Below are 20,489 nucleotides of genomic sequence, written 5' to 3'. Positions count from 1 at the left end.
GAAAAACATTATATGTAAATGTAGTGAGCTTCCTGCTTTGCAACATTCTAATATTCAGCTAGACATTTTGCAACTAATTATTAATCCGTTCCACTATGCTTGCAGTGCTGAGTCAGAAAATGATATAAGCTATAGAATTGAACCTTTGTGTAGACAATTAATTTATAAATTACACAATAAGAGGTACGAAATACTTTCAAAAATGGACTTGATAAGTAGCAGGAGAAAGATGAACTTTAAAGTCAGTTAGATAGGTCAAATAGGGTTTTTGCAGATCGCCTAGGCTTAATATTATTTTTTATAAATAGAATTTTAATAGTATAAAGACAATTTTTATCTTTTACATATAAAAGGATAAATAAATATCAAAAACTGTGAACTGTGTACATAATCCTCATAGTGTATATATATTGATGGATTGATATTCTATACTGTTGCGGTGGTGGAACTATTTTTATTGTTTTACTCCATATAACGGAGGTGTGCCTATATTGGCAGAAATTCATAGGATACAGATACAGATACAGTGGCAGTACCTAGAATGCATCTACTAGAATGACTGAATAACACTGTTAATATCCGAATAACACTTGTAATGACAGAATAACACTTGAAATTTTAATATTGGCACATATTGGTGACTTTTAAACTTTGATTATTAAATAATTATATATTATCGATGTATTTTATAACTTCAGCATGTTCAAAATTATTTACAAAAAGCAGATAAGTTCATAAAAAAAAAATTAAATTTAGTGTGCACTTTAAAAATAGGCACAAACGGACCTGATACCGGAAATCACAATGGCCACCACGTTCGATGTACACACTAAATTTTAAATGATCTTTATGAAATTATCTGCTATCTGTAAATCATTTTTAAGTTACAAAATACATTGATTATATATTATTATTTAATAATCAATGTTTTAAAGTCACCAATATGTGCTATAAATATTAAAATTTCGGATAAAACAGTGTTATTCGGTCATTCGTGTTACCTGTACCAGTGGCACTACATCAGAAAACTAATATTTTCTTAATTTGATAATTTGCCAACTAGATGCAAGCTTTTAAACTAGGTTTAATCTACTATTTTTTTTAAATGCCTGTACCAAGTCGGGGAAATGACAGTTATCCATTGCCATTAGTTTGATGTGTTTGAGCTTTCTATTTCGTCATTTGTTCAGGGACTTTCCTTTTTGAATGTTCATCAGAGTTCGGTATTTTATGTTTTTTTTTTTAAACTTTTTATCATGTTTATGCAACCAAAAATGTTGAGGGAATTTTTTTTTAATAAACTCATGATTGATTCAGGCCATTCATTAGGAGGCGGTACCCGGTACTTTTACCCACCTATGCTATTGACAAGTACCGCCTAAATGTAGGAATTTTTATATCAGATATTCATGGAATAAATTGAAAAGTACCACCTGGAAACGTGGAAAGTACCAGTCAACATGAAAGATAATGAAACCCCTGTTACATGATTTTGAGTTGTCCTTTAAAATATTTATAATACTTCATATTATTATGATAGATTATGGATACATCTACCACTGTCTACTGATTCATTTGCATATTTCTGATTAGATAATTGGATTAAAGATGATAAAAATTAGTGTCACAGTGATTGATAAAGAAGTGTCATTATGTAATTAACCAATCAACATGATCAACTTGCAATGCATTAATTTGATTATTTAAAAAAAAATGAAGCACTGTAGATAATATCTTATTAGCTATATATTTAGTAATAATTTACCTAGGAAAGCAATTTTCAATGGACTTGATTATTTCCTGGACTTGATAAAATCTTTTTACTGATGTGTGACTTCATTGAAGGTCTTCAAATTTGATATGAAATTCAGTATATTAAATTAGTTTTTTTTCAGCAACTTGTGAAATGAGGAGAAACATTGATAGCCTCTGGTCAACAATCTTGAAGATAATGATTCTTTGTGAATCGTGGGCAATTACAACTTCTTAACAAAACATTCCTCATTTAAAAGTAAATATTGAAACTACAATATTAATGTTCTTACAATGTATATAAAAGTATTGCTGAAATGACTTTCATTTCATAGCAGAATCTTCATCATAGGCCAAATTTGAAACAACCACTTTTGCACTGTGGAATTGGAAATGGTCTATTTATCTCTTATAATCATGCTTCTTGTGAAAGTTAAAGGACCACTGATGATATCCAGTTATCATGGTAATGGAGGACAAAAGACATTAAGATGAGCATTTATTATAATGCAATTAATTTTCAAACAAGATTACACTATAATGTATAGATTGCATGATGTAATGAGATATTTTATAACAAATTTAAATCATGAAGTTCCATTACTATTGAAAAATACATCTTTTTTACACAAACATGACAAATGGACTAGCCATAAATAAAGCTTATTATGTGGTATTGGTTTTGCCCATGTTGAAGGTACAGTCACCAAAATTGGTTAACCTATACGTCCTATTAATATCAGCTGGTGGAAGTTTGTCTCATTGACAATCATACCACATGATCTTATTTTCATCTGGTAGAATTAAGTTTTTCTAATGCTAACCAGTAATCAAAATTCTCCAATATTTCTTTAAAAAAATCAAAGATGGGCATTTGTATGTATCAGTCTACTCAGGCCTAGATGGACTGGCAGTCTTAGTAGTTCTTCTACAGTAATTACAATGAAGTGGCCTGTCAACTCAGAGGTAACTTGTGAGTTTGATCTCAATTGCCAGTATGGCCCCCTAAGAAGTGCTTGATATCCAAAGTGTCAGGGTGGTTTTCTTAAGAGCTTTTATAATACCAAATTAAAGATATTTTAATTAAGCTAGTCAAGTTGTAATTGAAAAATACAAAAACTTTAAAAGTAACTGTCTCTCTAAGATTATTTGTGTATTAAATATTTCCTTGAAGATAAGTATTTAACAATCGAATACTTAAAGTAGGTGTCAAATTTGATTGATTTTGTCACCTGGCTAATCACCATGTTGATTGACACAAGGACACTTGGTGTATCTAAACAAACAAAGGTAATTAAATCAATAAACAAATCCGTAATCCATTTAAATGAAGATAATATATGGTCAGTCAGTCACACATGTTACTAATTGCTTACAAAGAAATGTGTGTAACCTTTATATGTAATATATGTATATTATGTATATGTTAAATAAAAAGTGATATATATATAAAAAAAAAAAAAAGTATACAACATTCATTTTATGCATTGTTAAAAAAAAGGTACTGGGTACTGTCTTTTCCAGTGTTATATTTAACCTAGGTGTACTTTAATACCATTTTACTACATCAAGTTGATAGTACTTTTAAAGCAGTCAAGTGGATTTTCTCTAGCTTTAGATGACATATTATCAGTTGTATAGGATTTTGTTCCTGGTTTTATAACATGTCCTTGTACTAACTGATATAAGTGCACATAGAGTGTTGTAAGTCACTGAGTACTTGTTCAAAATTATATTGAATATCTTTGTAAATGACAAATTAAAAGTAGCATGTGTAGGTATTGAATTGTCAAATTGTTATTTGAATTGAAGAGGCTTAGGTGTCAAAGGTGACTTAATGTCATATGTCAACTCCAGATAAGAATTTTATTGGATAATAATAAGTTCTAAATTTAAAAAAAAATGTTTTTAAGACTGGCCTGTTACATGTGAAGCTGCATCTTAAATTCTTATCAGTATTCAATTTTCTTTATAAAACTCCGGTCTCTAGTGTACATTGTAGTTACATCATACAAACTTCATTTGTATGGAATACTATGTCACTTATAAATGATAAAAGAAAGAAATAGTAGGTTGACATCCTTATCCTCGACAGCAGCCAAATAAAACAGGCAATACCATGACCAAAAAGACAAATATCTGTAATAAAAACTTACTGAAGATTGAGCAATACAAACCCTACCAAAATCGCAAGTCCTCCTGAAGGGTAAGCAGATTCTGCTCTATAAGTGGCACCTGTTTTGTAGCTTGTATAGCAATCTCCTTGAACAGACTATTTACAGTTGTTTGAATATCTTCCAAAAAAGCTTGAAGCATTGTAGAGACACTAATCTGTTATATTGCACTTGGACTGTCTTTTGGTCAGTTTGTTTTATAGTGTTTCTGTCTTATCATGCTCAGTGAGGTACAATGTAAACCTAACATTTGCTTTCATTTAAACATGGTGTATGTATTGTATTACACATTTTAACAAAACTTTATTAATATCGGATTATAAGGAAACATTTACTTGTATGGAAAGATGATATGGTTTCCTCTACTCAGCAATGTAATTACTGTAAATATTAGTTACCATACATGGAGCTGTCTGATGTTTATAGACCTATATATATCTTTGTACACATTTAGAATATGATATATGTAGTACACAAACATGACAAGGAAGTAAATACATTTCACATAAAATAAATAATGGATATGTTATTGTTTCAGGGAGGTGCCAAGAGAAACTCCTATCATGACATTAGTCAGAGATACGGGTTGAATCCTCATCTTACTGAAGAAGAACTTCAACTTCAGTTAGAAGAAATGAGGGAGAATCTCAAAAAGGAAATCAGAAAAGAAATGAAGATAAAAGAAGGAGCAGAAAAACTAAAGGAAGCCACAACAGATAAGAAAAGTTTATCAGATGTTAGTAGTATTGTGAAAAAGGCAAACTCCAAGTTAAAAGACTTACATAATGAACTTCTGGAGATCAATTCTAACTTACTGATGTCCAATAGTCATACACACATGGAATCCATGTCTGGTAAGTATCTAATCTTCTTATACATACTTTGTATATACATGAATAAATGGAGGTGTGTTTGTAAGGGTTGCTCACATCAGATCAAATATCTTGAGAACTTATTCACCAACTTTACTAACACATATTTATCACATTGTATTTTACTGATCAATCAAACACAATATTGATCATGAACTTATAAATCATGAACAAATCAGTGACCTTGAGTCATGAACAATCATGTGTACATGATAAAAGATTAAAAAAAAAATGCAAACATGTTTCATTGACTTTTACTTACTTATTGAAGAAGTATAAAAAGTTCTTCGTCATGTTAACAGATGTAAACATGGTAAATTTGACTTTCTGATACTTTATATTAAAAGTTACATTTTGTAGAAATTTACATCTATATATTATGAATTTTTAAACTTTTTATGTTTTTTTCACAGATACCTTGAAGTCACCAGATACAAAAGATGGAGGCAGTGATAACAGTCCTTTAGCTCAGAGGCTGAACAATCTTCAGAAACAGTTAGAAATTGAAAATAAGGTAGAAATCCTTTTTATATGCACTAAATCATATCAATAGTTGAATAACACAAAGATCAGAAATTACAAATATTTTAATTTAAGCTGCAATGCTTCAAAAACAGAAATTCATTTTAAAAGGGTCATGATGAAAAAATGTTGCGTTCAGGTTAGAATTTCATATTGAATTCTTTTGATTTCACTAAGTTCCAATATTAAGCTGTAAAAATAAGTTACTAAAATTAGGTATACATGCTATACTTTAATTAGCCTTCATTCAAATTTAAAACATAAAAAAATGTTTGATTAAAATTGTCCTTCAAATTCTGCGGATAAAAATAATATCAATTCATAGAGATGTGTTCTTGTTTAACCCTTTCGCCGACGAGTCCCGGTTTACCGGGATTCACGCTTCAGACAGCTGACGATGAGTCCCGTTTTACCGGGATCGGAATACCTCTTTTATGTTTCCCGCTCAAACAGTGCAAACGTGGGTTATCTTTCTTTGATGGATAACCCGGATGAAAGTGTAAACATGCCGGTTCCGTTTGTTGAAAACCGTGTCAAAATCAGAGGAAATTTACGGAATTTACGAGAATTTGAAATGAGGGAACATTTTTTTTGAAAGAATATGGAAGAATTGAAGCCAAACTAGTATACTTTTTTGACATAAAATGTCGTTTTATGTACAAAACAGTTGGAATGGACATCGATCAGTGTGAGGAATTTGTACAGCCTCATAAAATTTTTCAAAATTTTGCCGTTTTTGGTTAAAAAATTACGATTTGGGGTGAAAGAGTCGAATTTTGAGAATTTCACCTAGATAATGACGAAAATTTGAAAATTTTGATATTTTATGAAGAAAAAATTGTCAAAACATGAACAAAACTGTTAACATGGTCTTAGTGAATAAAATAAATACACAAATAACTATAAACAAGTTTTTATTGACATTTATTATGAATATTTCCAACTTGAGTAATAGTAGCCAGGGACGCCATCGTCTCAGAGTAGCTTCTGTCTGGGCAGCAATCGGTGAAAGGGTTAAGAATTATAATACCAAAAAAATTTTGTAAATTGGTAATTAATAAATGTTTTGTAGGTGAAGCAAGGAGCTGAGAACATGATAGCTATGTATAGTAGTGGTACATTTCGTGACAAGAAGATGTTAGCCGAGGCTCAACAGATGTTATTGGACGCCAAAACGAAGATTGAAATCATCAGGATGCAGATGATAAAAGTCGCTCAAGATGCGTCATGTGATGATGGTAAAAATCATTAACATCTTGAAAATGAAAAAGTCTGAAAATAAAAACCTGCAAAGTTAGCCTGAAAGGGCTATTAACACAATAAAAAGCTGCAAGGTTAGCCAGAAAGGGCTATTAACAAGTATCTGATAAAATATATTGGTTAACATTATAGCTAGGTTCAGCTTTTAGACCTGCACATACCTACATGTATTACTTTTAAATCTGATCTAGAATTTTTATAGGTAATAGGTCAGATAAATGTGTTGATGAGAAGATCATGACTTTGATTAATTAGGCATGATGTACAATGTTCAGGATTACAAGTGAGATGACAATATGTTATAAGTTAAATCATTTGATGATTTTACAAATGTATCACAGATTTATAACTTTTTATTTATATTTCAGCAGGTCAAAGATGTGAAGTGTTATCTCCCTTAGAATTAAGGATAGAAGAATTGAGGCATCATTTAAAAATAGAATCAGCTGTTTCAGAAGGAGCCAAAAATGTCCTGAAATTATTACAAATGTCTAAATCTCCTGACAGCAAAGCTTTGAAAGAGGTATTGTAATCCATCAAGACTATTTCAATATCTAACAAGTACAATTAATAGCTTATTTATAACAACCGTTCAATATTGGCATGGTGCACTCGACAATATATCAATTTTTAGATAAATAGATTATCCAACATTTCTTTTAATGAATTGGTATTTCTTGACTTTAAAGAGATGCAGGCGAGAAATTTCCACCTGTATGCAGGGCTCACACTACTTCAGAATTATAGGGAGAAGTGACTTCTCTTTTTGAAACTGATAGGGAGAAGTGGTGAGATTTGAAAGAGAAGTGCTCATTCGCGCGGTGTGATACAATGTTTGGATTTTACAATAGTATAAAGGGCCATATGTAAATAATGTTCTTTTTATATTGTTCAATTCATATCTGAGTAAAAAAATTACAATTAAAGTAACATTTAACATTAAAAGTTGTTTAAGCTTGTGAGAAACTACCAACTAAATATCTAGCACTAAAAAAAAAAATTATTTTAAAAAATGTAAAGAAATTATAATATATATCAATTACAATTTAATTAAAAATTATCTTGTGTATGACATTCAGTGTTTCTCCTAAAAAAATATAAAAGTTATTAAGCTGGGCCATAATATATTGTTTTTTGTATAATAGTCTCAGAGTTCAGCAACTTTAATCAATAGTTTGAAACAATCAATAAAAAAATATAGGGAATTATATACACCAATCAATTAGATGTAACCAATAGTCTCTAAATGCATGTGGAATGCGTAATTTTCCCCTTTGGGATCAATATTCTTCTGTCAGCTGTTCCATCCGTGCGTCCAGAGTAATTATTGTAAAAGTACGGATTTCGGTCATAGCTTGTCCGGTTCAGATCCGGAGTTTAGAAATCGGTCAATGGCAGACGAATGCAAGAAAATTTACAAAAATAAACGATGTTTGACAAGTTATTTGGAAAGGAACACGACGTTTTTAATGCAATAAATGGATTAAAAATTTACTGGAGGCAACTTTTATCATGTTTAAATGAAGTAACAAACTTATTTTGCCGCCGAAATTGAGGTTGATGTACGTTTTCAAGTAACAAGCACCGGAAATGCACGAAGTGATAAAAAGTTGTATTTTTATCAAATAACCTGCTACACACTGCGAAGACAATGATTCAACCTCTTTTCAAAATATAATGAATCGTTTATGTCTGAATTTCTTAAATTATCAATAAAAAATTGATGTTTCATCAACTTGGTAAAAATTGAAAATGTCCAATGACGGAAGCGACTGAAAGCGACTATCGTCAAGAACAGGGCGACTTGTTTTCGCTTTTGGGGGTCGGGGAAAGCGAAGTGACGGTCGGGAAGGCGACTTCTTCGCCCAAGTCGCCTGGTAGCGTGAGCCCTGGTATGAAATACCTTAGATAATCTTATCCTGGGGAGCATTATTAATATTTTATCATATTTTCTCTATACTCAACTAGTCTAGTAGTATGAGATGAAAATGAACACTCGGAAAGATGAAAGAAAACTCCAGAAAATAGCTATTATGTCCACTTTATATGAACATGTTGAAGGAAGAACAAATATTTTACTGGCACAACTGATAGATATGACATCACAGACCAAAAGCATTTCAGGTCAACCAGAGAAATTTTGCAATTGAGTCAATATTTCCAGAACAGATAACAAATTTATTTGAATAAAAGCAAGACATTCCTTTATATTCCATCATTAAATTGAAAGGTTGTTAACATATTGACAACACTAAAGTAGCAAACAAACAGAAAAATAATTCAATACTGTGAATTCATGAACTTTTGAGGGTACCAATGTTCATGGATATTTGATTTTGTAGTTTTAGCAAAGGTTACATACAAGCCTATAGGAAATTTTACGGTCACTGCCTGTACTCACTAATTCCCACTTAATTTAACGAATCCACTGTTTTTACTAGTACATTTCTAATGATATATTTTTTCCAGGCCCAGTCAACAATGTCAGAATCCAGTCAGAAGTTAGAATTACTAAGAATCTCATTAGAAAAGCGTTGTGAAGAATTAGAACCTAAATCTGCCAAATTACACATTTTACAGCAAGAACTTGATGCTGCATATTCATCGTCTTCATTACTTAAAACAAACGATAGAAAATCTGAAACCTCCATGTTCTCAAGGTCTGCTGCTATTACTGGCAAACTGGAAGTTAGGTAGGTAGTATTACATTGTATTAAACAGTACCACAATGTCTCTTTATCTTCTACCAGATTTGTTAGTTGGCAGAAAATTCAAACTTGACAAATGTCCATTTTTGTTAATTTGCATAAAACATCAATTAAAACTGTTTTGATATAAAGGTTGTAATTTTTCCTGATAAAGATCTAAACTTAGGCATTTGTATGGTGTCTTGATAGAATAAGTATGAAAATACAATTATAAGGACTTGAAACATGAAAAACAGAATATTGATGTTAAATTGACATCTTTTATTTGTATTTAAAATTAATGGTTCTCTTTATTGAGTTGAAACCGTTAATTCAGAAATTTGAGCAAGTATTTATTTCTTGTGAGTGTGGAAACACAGACAAGATTGAGATATTGATTTAATAGATTTCAGGAACGGTGTGATACAAATAAATGCTTTCAAAATTTAGAATGCTGGAATTTTTTATTTTTTGAGAAACCTAACAACACTCCAAATAGCACAAACACTGAAAACATTTATTATCAACAATAACACTAGTAGAAGATACATACAGGACAATAAACAGAGAATTATATAGATCTTCAGTCCTTTCTTGTATATTATAGGTTGGTAGGTTGTCAGACCTTATTAGAGGATATTCAGTCCTTTCTTGTATATTATAGGTTGGTAGGATGTCAGACCTTATAAGGGGATATTCAGTGCTTTCTTGTATATTTTAGGTTGGTAGGATGTCAGATCTTATCAGAGGATATTTAGTCCTTTCTTGTATATTTTAGGTTGGTAGGTTGTCAGACCTTATTAGAGGATATTCCAGGCAGAAAGAAAGACAATCTACAGTTACTGCTCTCTAGTCCCGGTGAAAGTAAAAGTTTGTTACGAGGCTCTAAGAACTATAGAGGCAGTACTAAAACTTATAATGTTAAAGAGGAAGTGTCAAGTAAGTAAAAGTTTGTTGCGAGGCTCTAAGAACTATAGAGGCAGTACTAAAACTTATAATGTTAAAGAGGAAGTGTCAAGTAAGTAAAAGTTTGTTGCGAGGCTCTAAGAACTATAGAGCCAGTACTAAAACCTATAATGTTAAAGAGGAAGTGTCAAGTAAGTAAAAGTTTGTTGCGAGGCTCTAAGAACTATAGAGCCAGTACTAAAACCTATAATGTTAAAGAGGAAGTATCAAGTAAGTAAAAGTTTGTTACGAGGCTCTAAGAACTATAGAGGCAGTACTAAAACCTATAATGTTAAAGAGGAAGTGTCAAGTAAGTTATAGTTTGTTACGAGGCTCTAAGAACTATTGAGGCAGTACTAAAACTTATAATGTTAAAGAGGAAGTGTCAAGTAAGTTATATCTTTAAGCTTGTTCTGTAATACATGTACTGTCAAACCTACTTAAAAGGTCATGTGATCCTGATGGTGACCTTTATATATTGGGTTTGACCTGTATATATTTATTACCTGAATATTTGTTTTCTTTTGAATCTGTATAAAATTATTTCCTGTATTATATCTTTTATGACAATAGAATAAGTTTGATGTAATCCAAAGGTCGCTACAAATATTTTCCCTATTCAATTTTTTGTCAGACAATTATTAAGTGCAGGCAAAATATGTATAAATGATTTACTATAGCATAAGTAGTTAATATGAATAATTGTTTAACAAATACATGTATGTGTACTGCCTGTCCTCTTGGTTTCTATGCTACTAATAAATATGTTTCAAAACAAAGTAATTTTGTAACTGAAGAACAAAAAGTTTTAACATGAGTAGATGTTGAAATCTATTTGACAAGTTTTTTTTTTAAACCCTAAGTCTTTGGTTAAATATCCTTAGATATTTCAATGTAAATTTTCTATTTTTATATACAGATTCATTTTATAGACAAAGAAACCAACAATTGGACAGTCCTTAAAAATAGAGATTTTATCTGTTAGCCAACTTATCGAAATATTTAAAAGGTAAAATAAAAAGATTGTATAGATTATTAATTAAAGATGAATATTTTGGTTAAAACTCAGGTTTAAACATTGATTTAATGATTTTGGACCATTTTAGATGAAGTGATGGCTGTTATCAAATTAGACAATGTTCAAGTTGGTCAGACTGGCTGGAAGACATGTAGTCAACAGTGCTGGGATCAAAGATTTAATATAGAACTTGATAGGGTAAATTATACATTAACTGTGGTTGTAGCACATGTACTTGAATTAATAAATTTGATTTTAGAAAATGAAATTGTTTATACTTTAATATGAAAAAATCACTATCAAATAAATCCCCCCAAAAAATAGTTTATTTTTATTAACTGTGAATTTATAATTATTCATTTTATATTGATTTTACTGGTACAGATAAACCATGCACTAAAATATTCAACTAAGAACAAAGGTTTGTATGCATACTGTTGTAAAACCATGAAATTAGATATCCATGAAAATACTTTTTCTTTTATTTGTGAAAATTGGTACCAACTTAAATAAATGAATCCACTGTATACAAATATTTATTCCAAGATATTTTTGTTACAGTCTAGAGAGTTAGAGCTAGCAATTTACTGGAGAGATTGGCGACAGATGAGTGCTGTAAAGTTCTTACGACTCGAAGATTTCCTTGATAATCAGAGACATGGAATGGCAATTCATTTAGAACCACAAGGAATTTTATTTGCAGAAGTAAGTTTACATACAAGCTTAAACTTATTATGTTTTTGGTATCAGTGGATCACATTTTCCTGTTAACCTTATATACACATTTGTTACCAAAACAGGACATTAAGCTACCATCAAATCTTTGAGGATAATTAAATTTACAATTGATGTGGCAAAGTCTTAATTCTCTCAAAATGTAGACAAGTTTGGAATAAATAGAAACGAAGCAAAAGATAAAATAATCATATAGATTTTTTGTTTGAAGTATTCTTTCAATCAAACATAGTTCAAACTTTGCATGCAGAATTCAACTTTTGAGATACTGCAAGATTAATTCATCACCAAGAAACATCAAATACTGTAAATTCAGATATTGATTATTGCAATGATTTTAATATTGCGAAAATTGTCACGGGTTATGATTGGCAAAACAAGAACTGGAATTAGGAATATTGATAGCAATATGTATGTGCAGCATTTCCTGAAATCATAATAGTTAATCATACATATGTGTTCGTTGTTCAACCATCACAATAATAAATACACACAACAGTTTCTAAATTTCAAGTAATGTATATTGTATATATGGTATATCAATAACGTAATATTCCTTTATAGATTACATTTGTAAATCCCACATTGTCAAGAAAACCTAAACTCCAAAGACAGAGGAAGATTTTTCCAAAACATAAAGGTAGTTTTTATAAAAAATATTAAATATAATGTATAGATGTATTCAACTCAAACTCTAAGAAACATGAAAAGTTCTTTTGGTAGCAATACACAGTTAGGAGTTTAGTTTCGCATTTTGGCCCCTGTGGATTTTTAAAATAGGAAAGTTATTGTGTAATAAAATTCATTTTTAGACAGATGGGTGTTAATTTAGCCTTCAAAGATGGTTTATAAGTTCATCAAGATTATTTTTTACATGTTTTATGGGCTGTTTTCTGTTTGACAATCCGTATTTTCATAGCTAGACCGGCCATCGGTCCAGAAATTAATGTACTGTTTACAAACACTCTTTCTACGCGAAGTTTTTGACGCAATTTTACAAAAAAATGAGATGAAAGACATATGATTATCATTGGATTTGCTGAATGATATATGTACACAGTTTCAGAAAAGGTATTACTTCAAGCGATTGAAATTCTACTTTTAGCCAAATTTTGGGGAAATATATGACATCTTTCCCCCCCTTTTTGCAATATTTTATAACAAATAAATGCAGATTGTTGCCATGGATACACCAAAAAGAAATTATATTTTACCATTTTATATACTGGATATAAAATCTATGGAAGATTCTGATTACATACATATGCCCATATATGACACAAACAGTAAGCTTGATATTGCAAGAAAGCAATGAAAAGGGGATGGTAAAATTCATAAGGGCAAATTTTAATATTTTTTCCTAACTGTTTATTGCTACCTTTACCTACAGACTAGTTCTTAGAAGGGATTTTTCAAAGCTTTTTACTTTAAAAAATAATTCTTTGAAAATATTGTCAGTCTCTTAAAGCTTCACTCAGTCAGGTTAGATTAGTGATATTTTATATTGTGAAAAGAATTGCTTCCCCTAGTAGGACTTGTTTGTAATAATTTTATACATTATGTAAAGATTTTATCAACTGCAATCTAACTTTGTGAAAGCAAACTTGATAAGAGATTAGATATGTATTATAGGGAGAAAAAGATAAAAGCAAATGATCAATAATTGGAAAAAATTGATGTAGAAGTTATAAAAAAATTATTACTTGAATATTACAGGAAAGAATTTTCTTCGACCTGGCCAAATGAATATAAATGTTGCAACTTGGGGACGGCTGATGAAGAGAGCTTTACCACATGAATGTAGAGATAATGCCACTGCCCTTAGTCCAGCCAGTCAGATAAGTTCACCTGGTAAGAACTACTGTATTATTTAGCACAATATTTATAAATTACAGGCAAGGAAACAATACAAAAATGATTGAAATACAAGAAACTGTTGAGTATATGTCAATGTATGAAGTTTATAAAATAATTATTAACAAGAATGTGTCCATAGTACACGGATGCCCCACTCGCATTATCATTTTCTATGTTCAGTAGACCGTGAAATTGGGGTCAAAACTCTAATATGGCAATTAAATTAGAAAGATCATACCATAGGGAACATGTGTACTAAGTTTGAAGTTGATTGGACTTCAACTTCATCAAAAACTACCTTGACCAAAAACTTTAACCTGAAACTTGCACTATTATTTTCTATGTTCAGTGGACCATGAAATTGGGGTCAAAAGTCTAATTTGGCAATTAAATTAGAAAGATCATATCATAGGGAACATGTGTACTAAGTTTGAAGATGATTGGACTTCAACTTCATCAAAAACTACCTTGACCAAAAACTTTAACCTGAACGAAAGGACGGACGGACGCACAGACCAGAAGACATAATGCCCCTCTACTATCGTAGGTGGGGCATAAAAACCCATCTAAAACATATATTAATGTGCATGTTATTTCTTTATTATGAAAAAAGGCAGACATTATAGAAGATTGACAGTTGAAAGTTAAATGAACAGTCTAATGACATCACATCTTTAACAATATTGTTAACTTTTGTTCATTCTTTTCTAAAACTTCATTTGACTTGATTTTCAAGACAGAACATATGTTGATCGAGATGTTTAACTAAACATTTGCAGCAATTTATAACTGAAAGGGAATTCTTGAGATATAGATTTAACATTATGTTTTATATATTCAGGTATTATGGCACAGGACAGGGGACCTCCTATTCACACTATAAATTTTGAACCAGTATCAAATGATGAAAAAGTTCCTGCTCTGCCAATGTCTCCTCCTCCTCCTGTCATGTCCAATAGAGACTTTACAACACCTCCCCAGCATCAAGAACGTGCTATACAGGTAAGGCCCTACCTCCTGTAATGTCTAATAGAGACTTTACAACACCTCCCCAGCATCAAGAATGTGCTATACAGGTGAGACCCCCTCCTACCAGATACACCTTCACTCATTATTAGTCCCTTACATATGTTCAAAGTATTTGATGACTTGTTACAGGTCAGCGCTTCGTAGGTGAGTAGCCATAAAATAGTTATCTTTGATCATAAAGTTATGATCTCTTAATGATCATGTTAAAAGTGGTAATTACATAGAGTCTGTAGAACTGGTTTGAACTGGTCAAATTTCACCTGGAAAGATTTAACAAGTTGTTTAAAATTTTACTGATTTACGAACTGAAAATTTTAACACCATAAAGAAAATTATACATTGCGGTAAGAACGATACCACCATGATGAAAAATTATAGATAGCCCTGGGGAGAACACTGACAGTATATAGATGCAAATAGCAGTAGCCTTAATGGTTTGAATAAAATGCCTTTAATATTTACCATTTGTTTTCAGCGTGCTTTAGAATCTTTTGACTTCCTTCCTGACGGGGATGATGCCAATAGTACGATAGACTTAGATAAAGAATTACCTGTTGTGATAAACACTCTGCCTAAACCTTCATCAGAGACTTCATCCTACAGACCCTCATCATATAAACAACCATCACCTCCACTTCCACAGAAAACATCAACTCAAAAAAATTCATACGTTGTGCCAGAACCAGAGTATGTATTCGATTTAAATAATTGGCTTCAATTTAAACTAAATGAAAAAAAAATGTTTTGTGCAAAAGAGTTGTGTAATGTTTTTATGCTTAATATGTTTTGGTATATCAGTTTAACCATTGTAACCAATATGACAAGAAGGGAGTTTTGAATCATTAATCACCTGAGTCCACATAACACAGATGAAGCCAAGCGTTTAGTAGATGTTAATACCATGTTTTTAAATAGTCAACCAAAGCCAATTTAGATAAATCTAGCTCCTACAATCATACAAGTAATTCCATTACTTGTATGATTGTAGGAGCTAGATTTATCTGTCGTACAATTAAATTTTAGATAAGAGTTATGCCCCTTAAAAAATGTAACCATTGCTGAATATTTATTTTTGTTTCGTTCTTTAACTTAAGTTTGCCTCAACCAAATGCTATAAAATTTATACGCAATACTGCCTCAATAAATTATTGCCTCAAAATACAGATTTAGTTTAGGACTATTTACAAGTGAAGATTAAATGAAATATAATGGATAATATATTTAAGAACAACTATATGTTAAAAGCACAAAAAATCAATTTTCCACGAGGCTCGAATCCCCATATGGAATTTACTGACCCCATTTATACCCTATAACGTCACTAGCACACTATGTAACGAATTTATTTTACTGACTATCTTAACGAGTAAAATTTAAGCTAGTGACCTATCAAAACAATCAAGTCTTCAATACTGTTAGCATTAAGAAACTTCTTCCATTGATCCTACAAAAACAGATGCCAACAATAACGACTTGTTAGGTTTAAATGTGTTTTATGAATGTATTTCCATCTTAATCATCAATTTCTTCATCTGTTGAAACCTTTAAGATTTATTCTCAGTACCGTTTTGTTTTTATAAAGGGAGGTAACACCACTACTAACTGTGTATGAAATAAGCCCCACCTCCCTACTAACCTAATATGAAATATACACAGTCTCCATGCTGATGCTTTTAACCAATCATATTCCTAGAAATGTATAGGAGGTAAAAATGAATGTTTCCCGTAGTTCTCCATTAGATGTATCAGTATCACCTGTCATAGCAAGAAGTGGCAAAAGTTTGTTAAATTTAAAATGTGTTCAAATGTCCACATAAATAAAGGTAAATACTGCTGTTCAAATGTCCACATAAATAAAGGTAAATACTGCAGTTCAAATGTCCACATAAATAAAGGTAAATACTGCTGTTCAAATGTTCACATAAATAAAGGTAAATACTATACTGCTGTTCAAATGTCCACATAAATAAAGGTATATACTGCTGTTCAAATGTTCACATAAATAAAGGTAAATAGAATACTGCAGTTCAATAGTTTCATTAGTTAATAGATCCATTAAGTGAATACAAATGTGAGTTAGAAACCAAAAAACAAGGGAAACATCAACTTAATCAGAGGAAAATGACTTAACAACAGAAACACTGAAGTGCAACAACAACAAAAAACATACTTAGAAATAGACTATTTGATGATACTGAAATCAATAGATTGGATACCAATAGAGGCCAAACTTACCATGTTATTGATGTAACAACCTGTTATTTGTTTGTTTATATTTTAGTTTCTCTGATCAACATGTACAGATGGATGAATTTAGGGCTGTTAGTGTATTAGGTAGAGGTCATTTTGGAAAAGTGAGTAAACTATGACGATGGAAGACTTATTAAGTCAGTACCTGATAGGTAAAATAAGTTATTTGTTTACAACAAAAAGGTAAAATTAATTTGTGTACTCATCTAAAAAATTATGTAAGAATGAGGTGCATAATATAGATGGATTCTATTTATGATTTAAGTAACTGGTTATTTTGAATAATGATATCCGAGAACACTCAGACATTGAAAAAACAACTTGACAACTTAATATAGACGTATGTCAATGAGACAGCAACCTTACAACACAATAAATCATAAGAAGTTTGTATTCCAGACTATGTCGTGAATTTTGTTAGAAAACATTTATTTTGTTTTTATATGTTTCATACATTGTAAATACCACCATTCTTTTCCTGTTTAAATGTGTGAGGCAAAATCACAGGAATTTCTTCAGAAAAGTAAACAGATAACAGAAGTATAGCTTATTCTTATCATATTCATCAGAGATGCAATCATAATTTATATAAAAATACAGAAAACTGATTATCATCAAGTTAATTCAGTATCTTTTATGTTGATAACTTGATTATACTTTCATCAAGTATATGGAAAATTCAATTCTTGACAGATCTATTTTAAACCTAAAACAACATATTGAACTATTAAGAAATGTTCTTTTTTTCTTTTTTAGGTAATTTTAGCAGAATATAGAAATACTAAAGAATTTTTTGCATTAAAAGCTTTAAAGAAAGCAGAAATTATAGCGAGGGATGAAGTGGAAAGTTTAATGTCAGAGAAACGAATATTTGAAGTGATTAACTCCATGAGACATCCATTTCTTGTTAATTTATTTGCTTGCTTCCAAACTAATGTAAGTAGATTATTGCTAGATCTTTTGAAATGATTTTTTTATATATAATAATATGTATACCACATGCGACACCTCTCCACAAGAGACCGAATGACACAGTAAAACTATTTTTTTTATCGGGGTTACTTGCTGTTAGCTTCAATCAATTCTCTGAAATTCAACATAGCTTAATCTCAAATTTGCTTGGTTATAGATATTATATAGGTAATAAAACTTTACATCTTTTTGTTAACCTTTCCTTAGCTTCTCATTACTCAAGATTTTAATTTCATTGTTAACAATAAAATAGAGAAACTTTAAAGTGACATTACATCTATGTGAGATCTTTAGGTCATACAATTTCTTGATGAATATTTGTAATTTAAAACTTTTTTTTGTGGATGAGTATAACTGTGTTAGAATAATGATATTTAACTAATTTTTTAGCTCACCTGGCCGAAAGGCCAAGTGAGCTTTTCTCATCACTTGGCGTCCGTCGTCGTCCGTCGTCCTGCGTTAACTTTTACAAAAATCTTCTCCTCTGAAACTACTGGGCCAAATTTAACCAAACTTGGCCACAATCATCATTGGGGTATCTAGTTTAAAAAATGTGTCCGGTGACCCGGCCAACCAACCAAGATGGCCACCATGGCTAAAAATAGAACATAGGGGTAAAATGCAGTTTTTGGCTTATAACTCAAAAACCAAAGCATTTAGAGCAAATCTGACATGTGGTAATATTGTTCATCAGGTCAAGATCTATCTGCCCTGAAATTTTCAGATGAATCGGCCATTTCGTTGTTGGGTTGCTGCCCCTGAAATGGTAATTTTAAGGAAATTTTGCTGTTTTTGGTTATTATCTTGAATTATATTATAGATAGAGATAAACTGTAAACAGCAATAATGTTCAGCAAAGTAAGATTAACAAATAAGTCAACATGACCAAAATGGTCAGTTGACCACTTTAGGAGTTATTGCCCTTTATAGTCAATTTTTAACCATTTTTCGTAAATCTTAGTTATCTTTTACAAAAATCTTCTCCTCTGAAACTGCTGGGCCAAATTTAACCAAACTTGGCCATAATCATCATTGGGGTGTCTAGTTTAAAAAATGTGTCCGGTGACCCGGCCAACCAACCAAGATGGCCGCCATGGCTAAAAATAGAACATGGGGGTAAAATGCAGTTTTTGGCTTATAACTCAAAAACCAAAGCATTTAGAGAAAATCTGACATGTGGTAAAATTGTTCATGAGGTCAAGATCTATCTGCCCTGAAATTTTCAGATGAATCGGACATTCCGTTGTTGGGTTGCTGCCCCTGAAATGGTGATTTTAAGGAAATTTTGTTGTTTTTGGTTTTTTATCTTGAATTATATTATAGATAGAGATAAACTATAAACAGCAATAATGTTCAGCAAAGTAAGATCTACAAATAAGACCACTTTAGGAGTTATTGCCCTTTATAGTAAATTTTTAATCATTTTTCGTAAATCTTAGTAATCTTTTAGAAAAATCTTCTCCTCTGAAACTACTGGGCCAAATTTAACCAAACTTGGCCATAATCATCATCGGGGTATCTAGTTAAAAAAAATGTGTTCGGTAACTCGGCCAATAAACCAAGATGGCCGCCATGGCTAAAAATAGAACATGGGGGTAAAATGCAGATTTTGGCTTATAACTCAAAAACCAAATCATTAAGAGCAAATCTGACAGGAAGTAAAATTGTTGATCAGGTCACAATCTATCTGCCCTGGAATTTTCAGATGAATCGGATAATCGGTTGTTAGGTTGCTGCCCCTGAATTGGTAATTTTGAGGAAATTTTGCTGTTTTTTTGTTATTATCTTGAACATTATTATAGATAGAGATAAACTGTAAACAGCAATAATGTACAGCAAAGTAAGAACTAAAAATAAGTCAGCATGACCAAAATAGTCAATTGACCCCCTAAGGAGTTATTGCCCTTCATAGTCAATTTTTAACAATTTTCTTAAAATTTGATGATTTTCAATTACATTTTCCACAGAAAGTACTGTTATAGATAGAGGTAATTGTAAGCAGCAAGAATGTTTAGTAAAGTAAGATCTACAAACACATCACCATTACTAAAACACAATTTTGTCACGAATCCATCTGTGTCCATTGTTTAATATTCACATAGACCAAGGTGAGCGACACAGGCTCTTTAGAGCCTCTAGTTTTTTAGGACTATGATAATTGATTTATTGGTCTAAAGCTGTTACAATTATGAATGAATATTAAATGTATACCTCTACTTTTTCAGGAGCATGTGATATTTGTGATGGAATGAAGATATATATGATATTTAATGTTTTCCCGTACTTTTTCAGGTGCATGTGATATTTGTGATGGAATCAAGATATGTATGATATTTAATGTTTTCCCGTACTTTTACAGGAGCATGTGATATTTGTGATGGAATCAAGATATGTATGATATTTAATGTTTTCCCGT

At 31.1% G+C, this 20,489-nt stretch overlaps 1 protein-coding gene across 2 annotated transcripts in view; it reads left to right on the top strand.

The window, feature by feature from the left end:
• The window catches only part of LOC139510064 (serine/threonine-protein kinase N2-like), a 35,950-nt gene that overhangs the window by 7,518 nt on the left and 7,943 nt on the right, over positions 1-20,489 (top strand). The window contains exons 2-15 of one of the 2 annotated variants that reach the window (XM_071296291.1): positions 4,465-4,780; positions 5,212-5,312; positions 6,393-6,558; positions 6,952-7,103; positions 9,050-9,273; positions 10,046-10,206; positions 11,319-11,428; positions 11,792-11,935; positions 12,530-12,605; positions 13,682-13,816; positions 14,664-14,824; positions 15,327-15,538; positions 17,133-17,205; positions 17,858-18,037. In XM_071296291.1, coding sequence (XP_071152392.1) covers positions 4,465-4,780; positions 5,212-5,312; positions 6,393-6,558; positions 6,952-7,103; positions 9,050-9,273; positions 10,046-10,206; positions 11,319-11,428; positions 11,792-11,935; positions 12,530-12,605; positions 13,682-13,816; positions 14,664-14,824; positions 15,327-15,538; positions 17,133-17,205; positions 17,858-18,037 — 2,211 coding nt within the window. Of the gene's footprint in view, positions 1-4,464; positions 4,781-5,211; positions 5,313-6,392; positions 6,559-6,948; positions 7,104-9,049; positions 9,274-10,045; positions 10,207-11,318; positions 11,429-11,791; positions 11,936-12,529; positions 12,606-13,681; positions 13,817-14,663; positions 14,825-15,326; positions 15,539-17,132; positions 17,206-17,857; positions 18,038-20,489 lie in introns of both variants that reach the window. The other variant, XM_071296290.1, reaches the window with a different exon arrangement.

The sequence above is a fragment of the Mytilus edulis genome, chromosome 2 (assembly GCF_963676685.1).
Source record: "Mytilus edulis chromosome 2, xbMytEdul2.2, whole genome shotgun sequence".
Lineage (NCBI taxonomy): Eukaryota > Metazoa > Mollusca > Bivalvia > Mytilida > Mytilidae > Mytilus > Mytilus edulis.
Note: the sequence above shows the minus strand (reverse complement) of the source record. Positions and strands in the feature narration are given on the sequence as shown.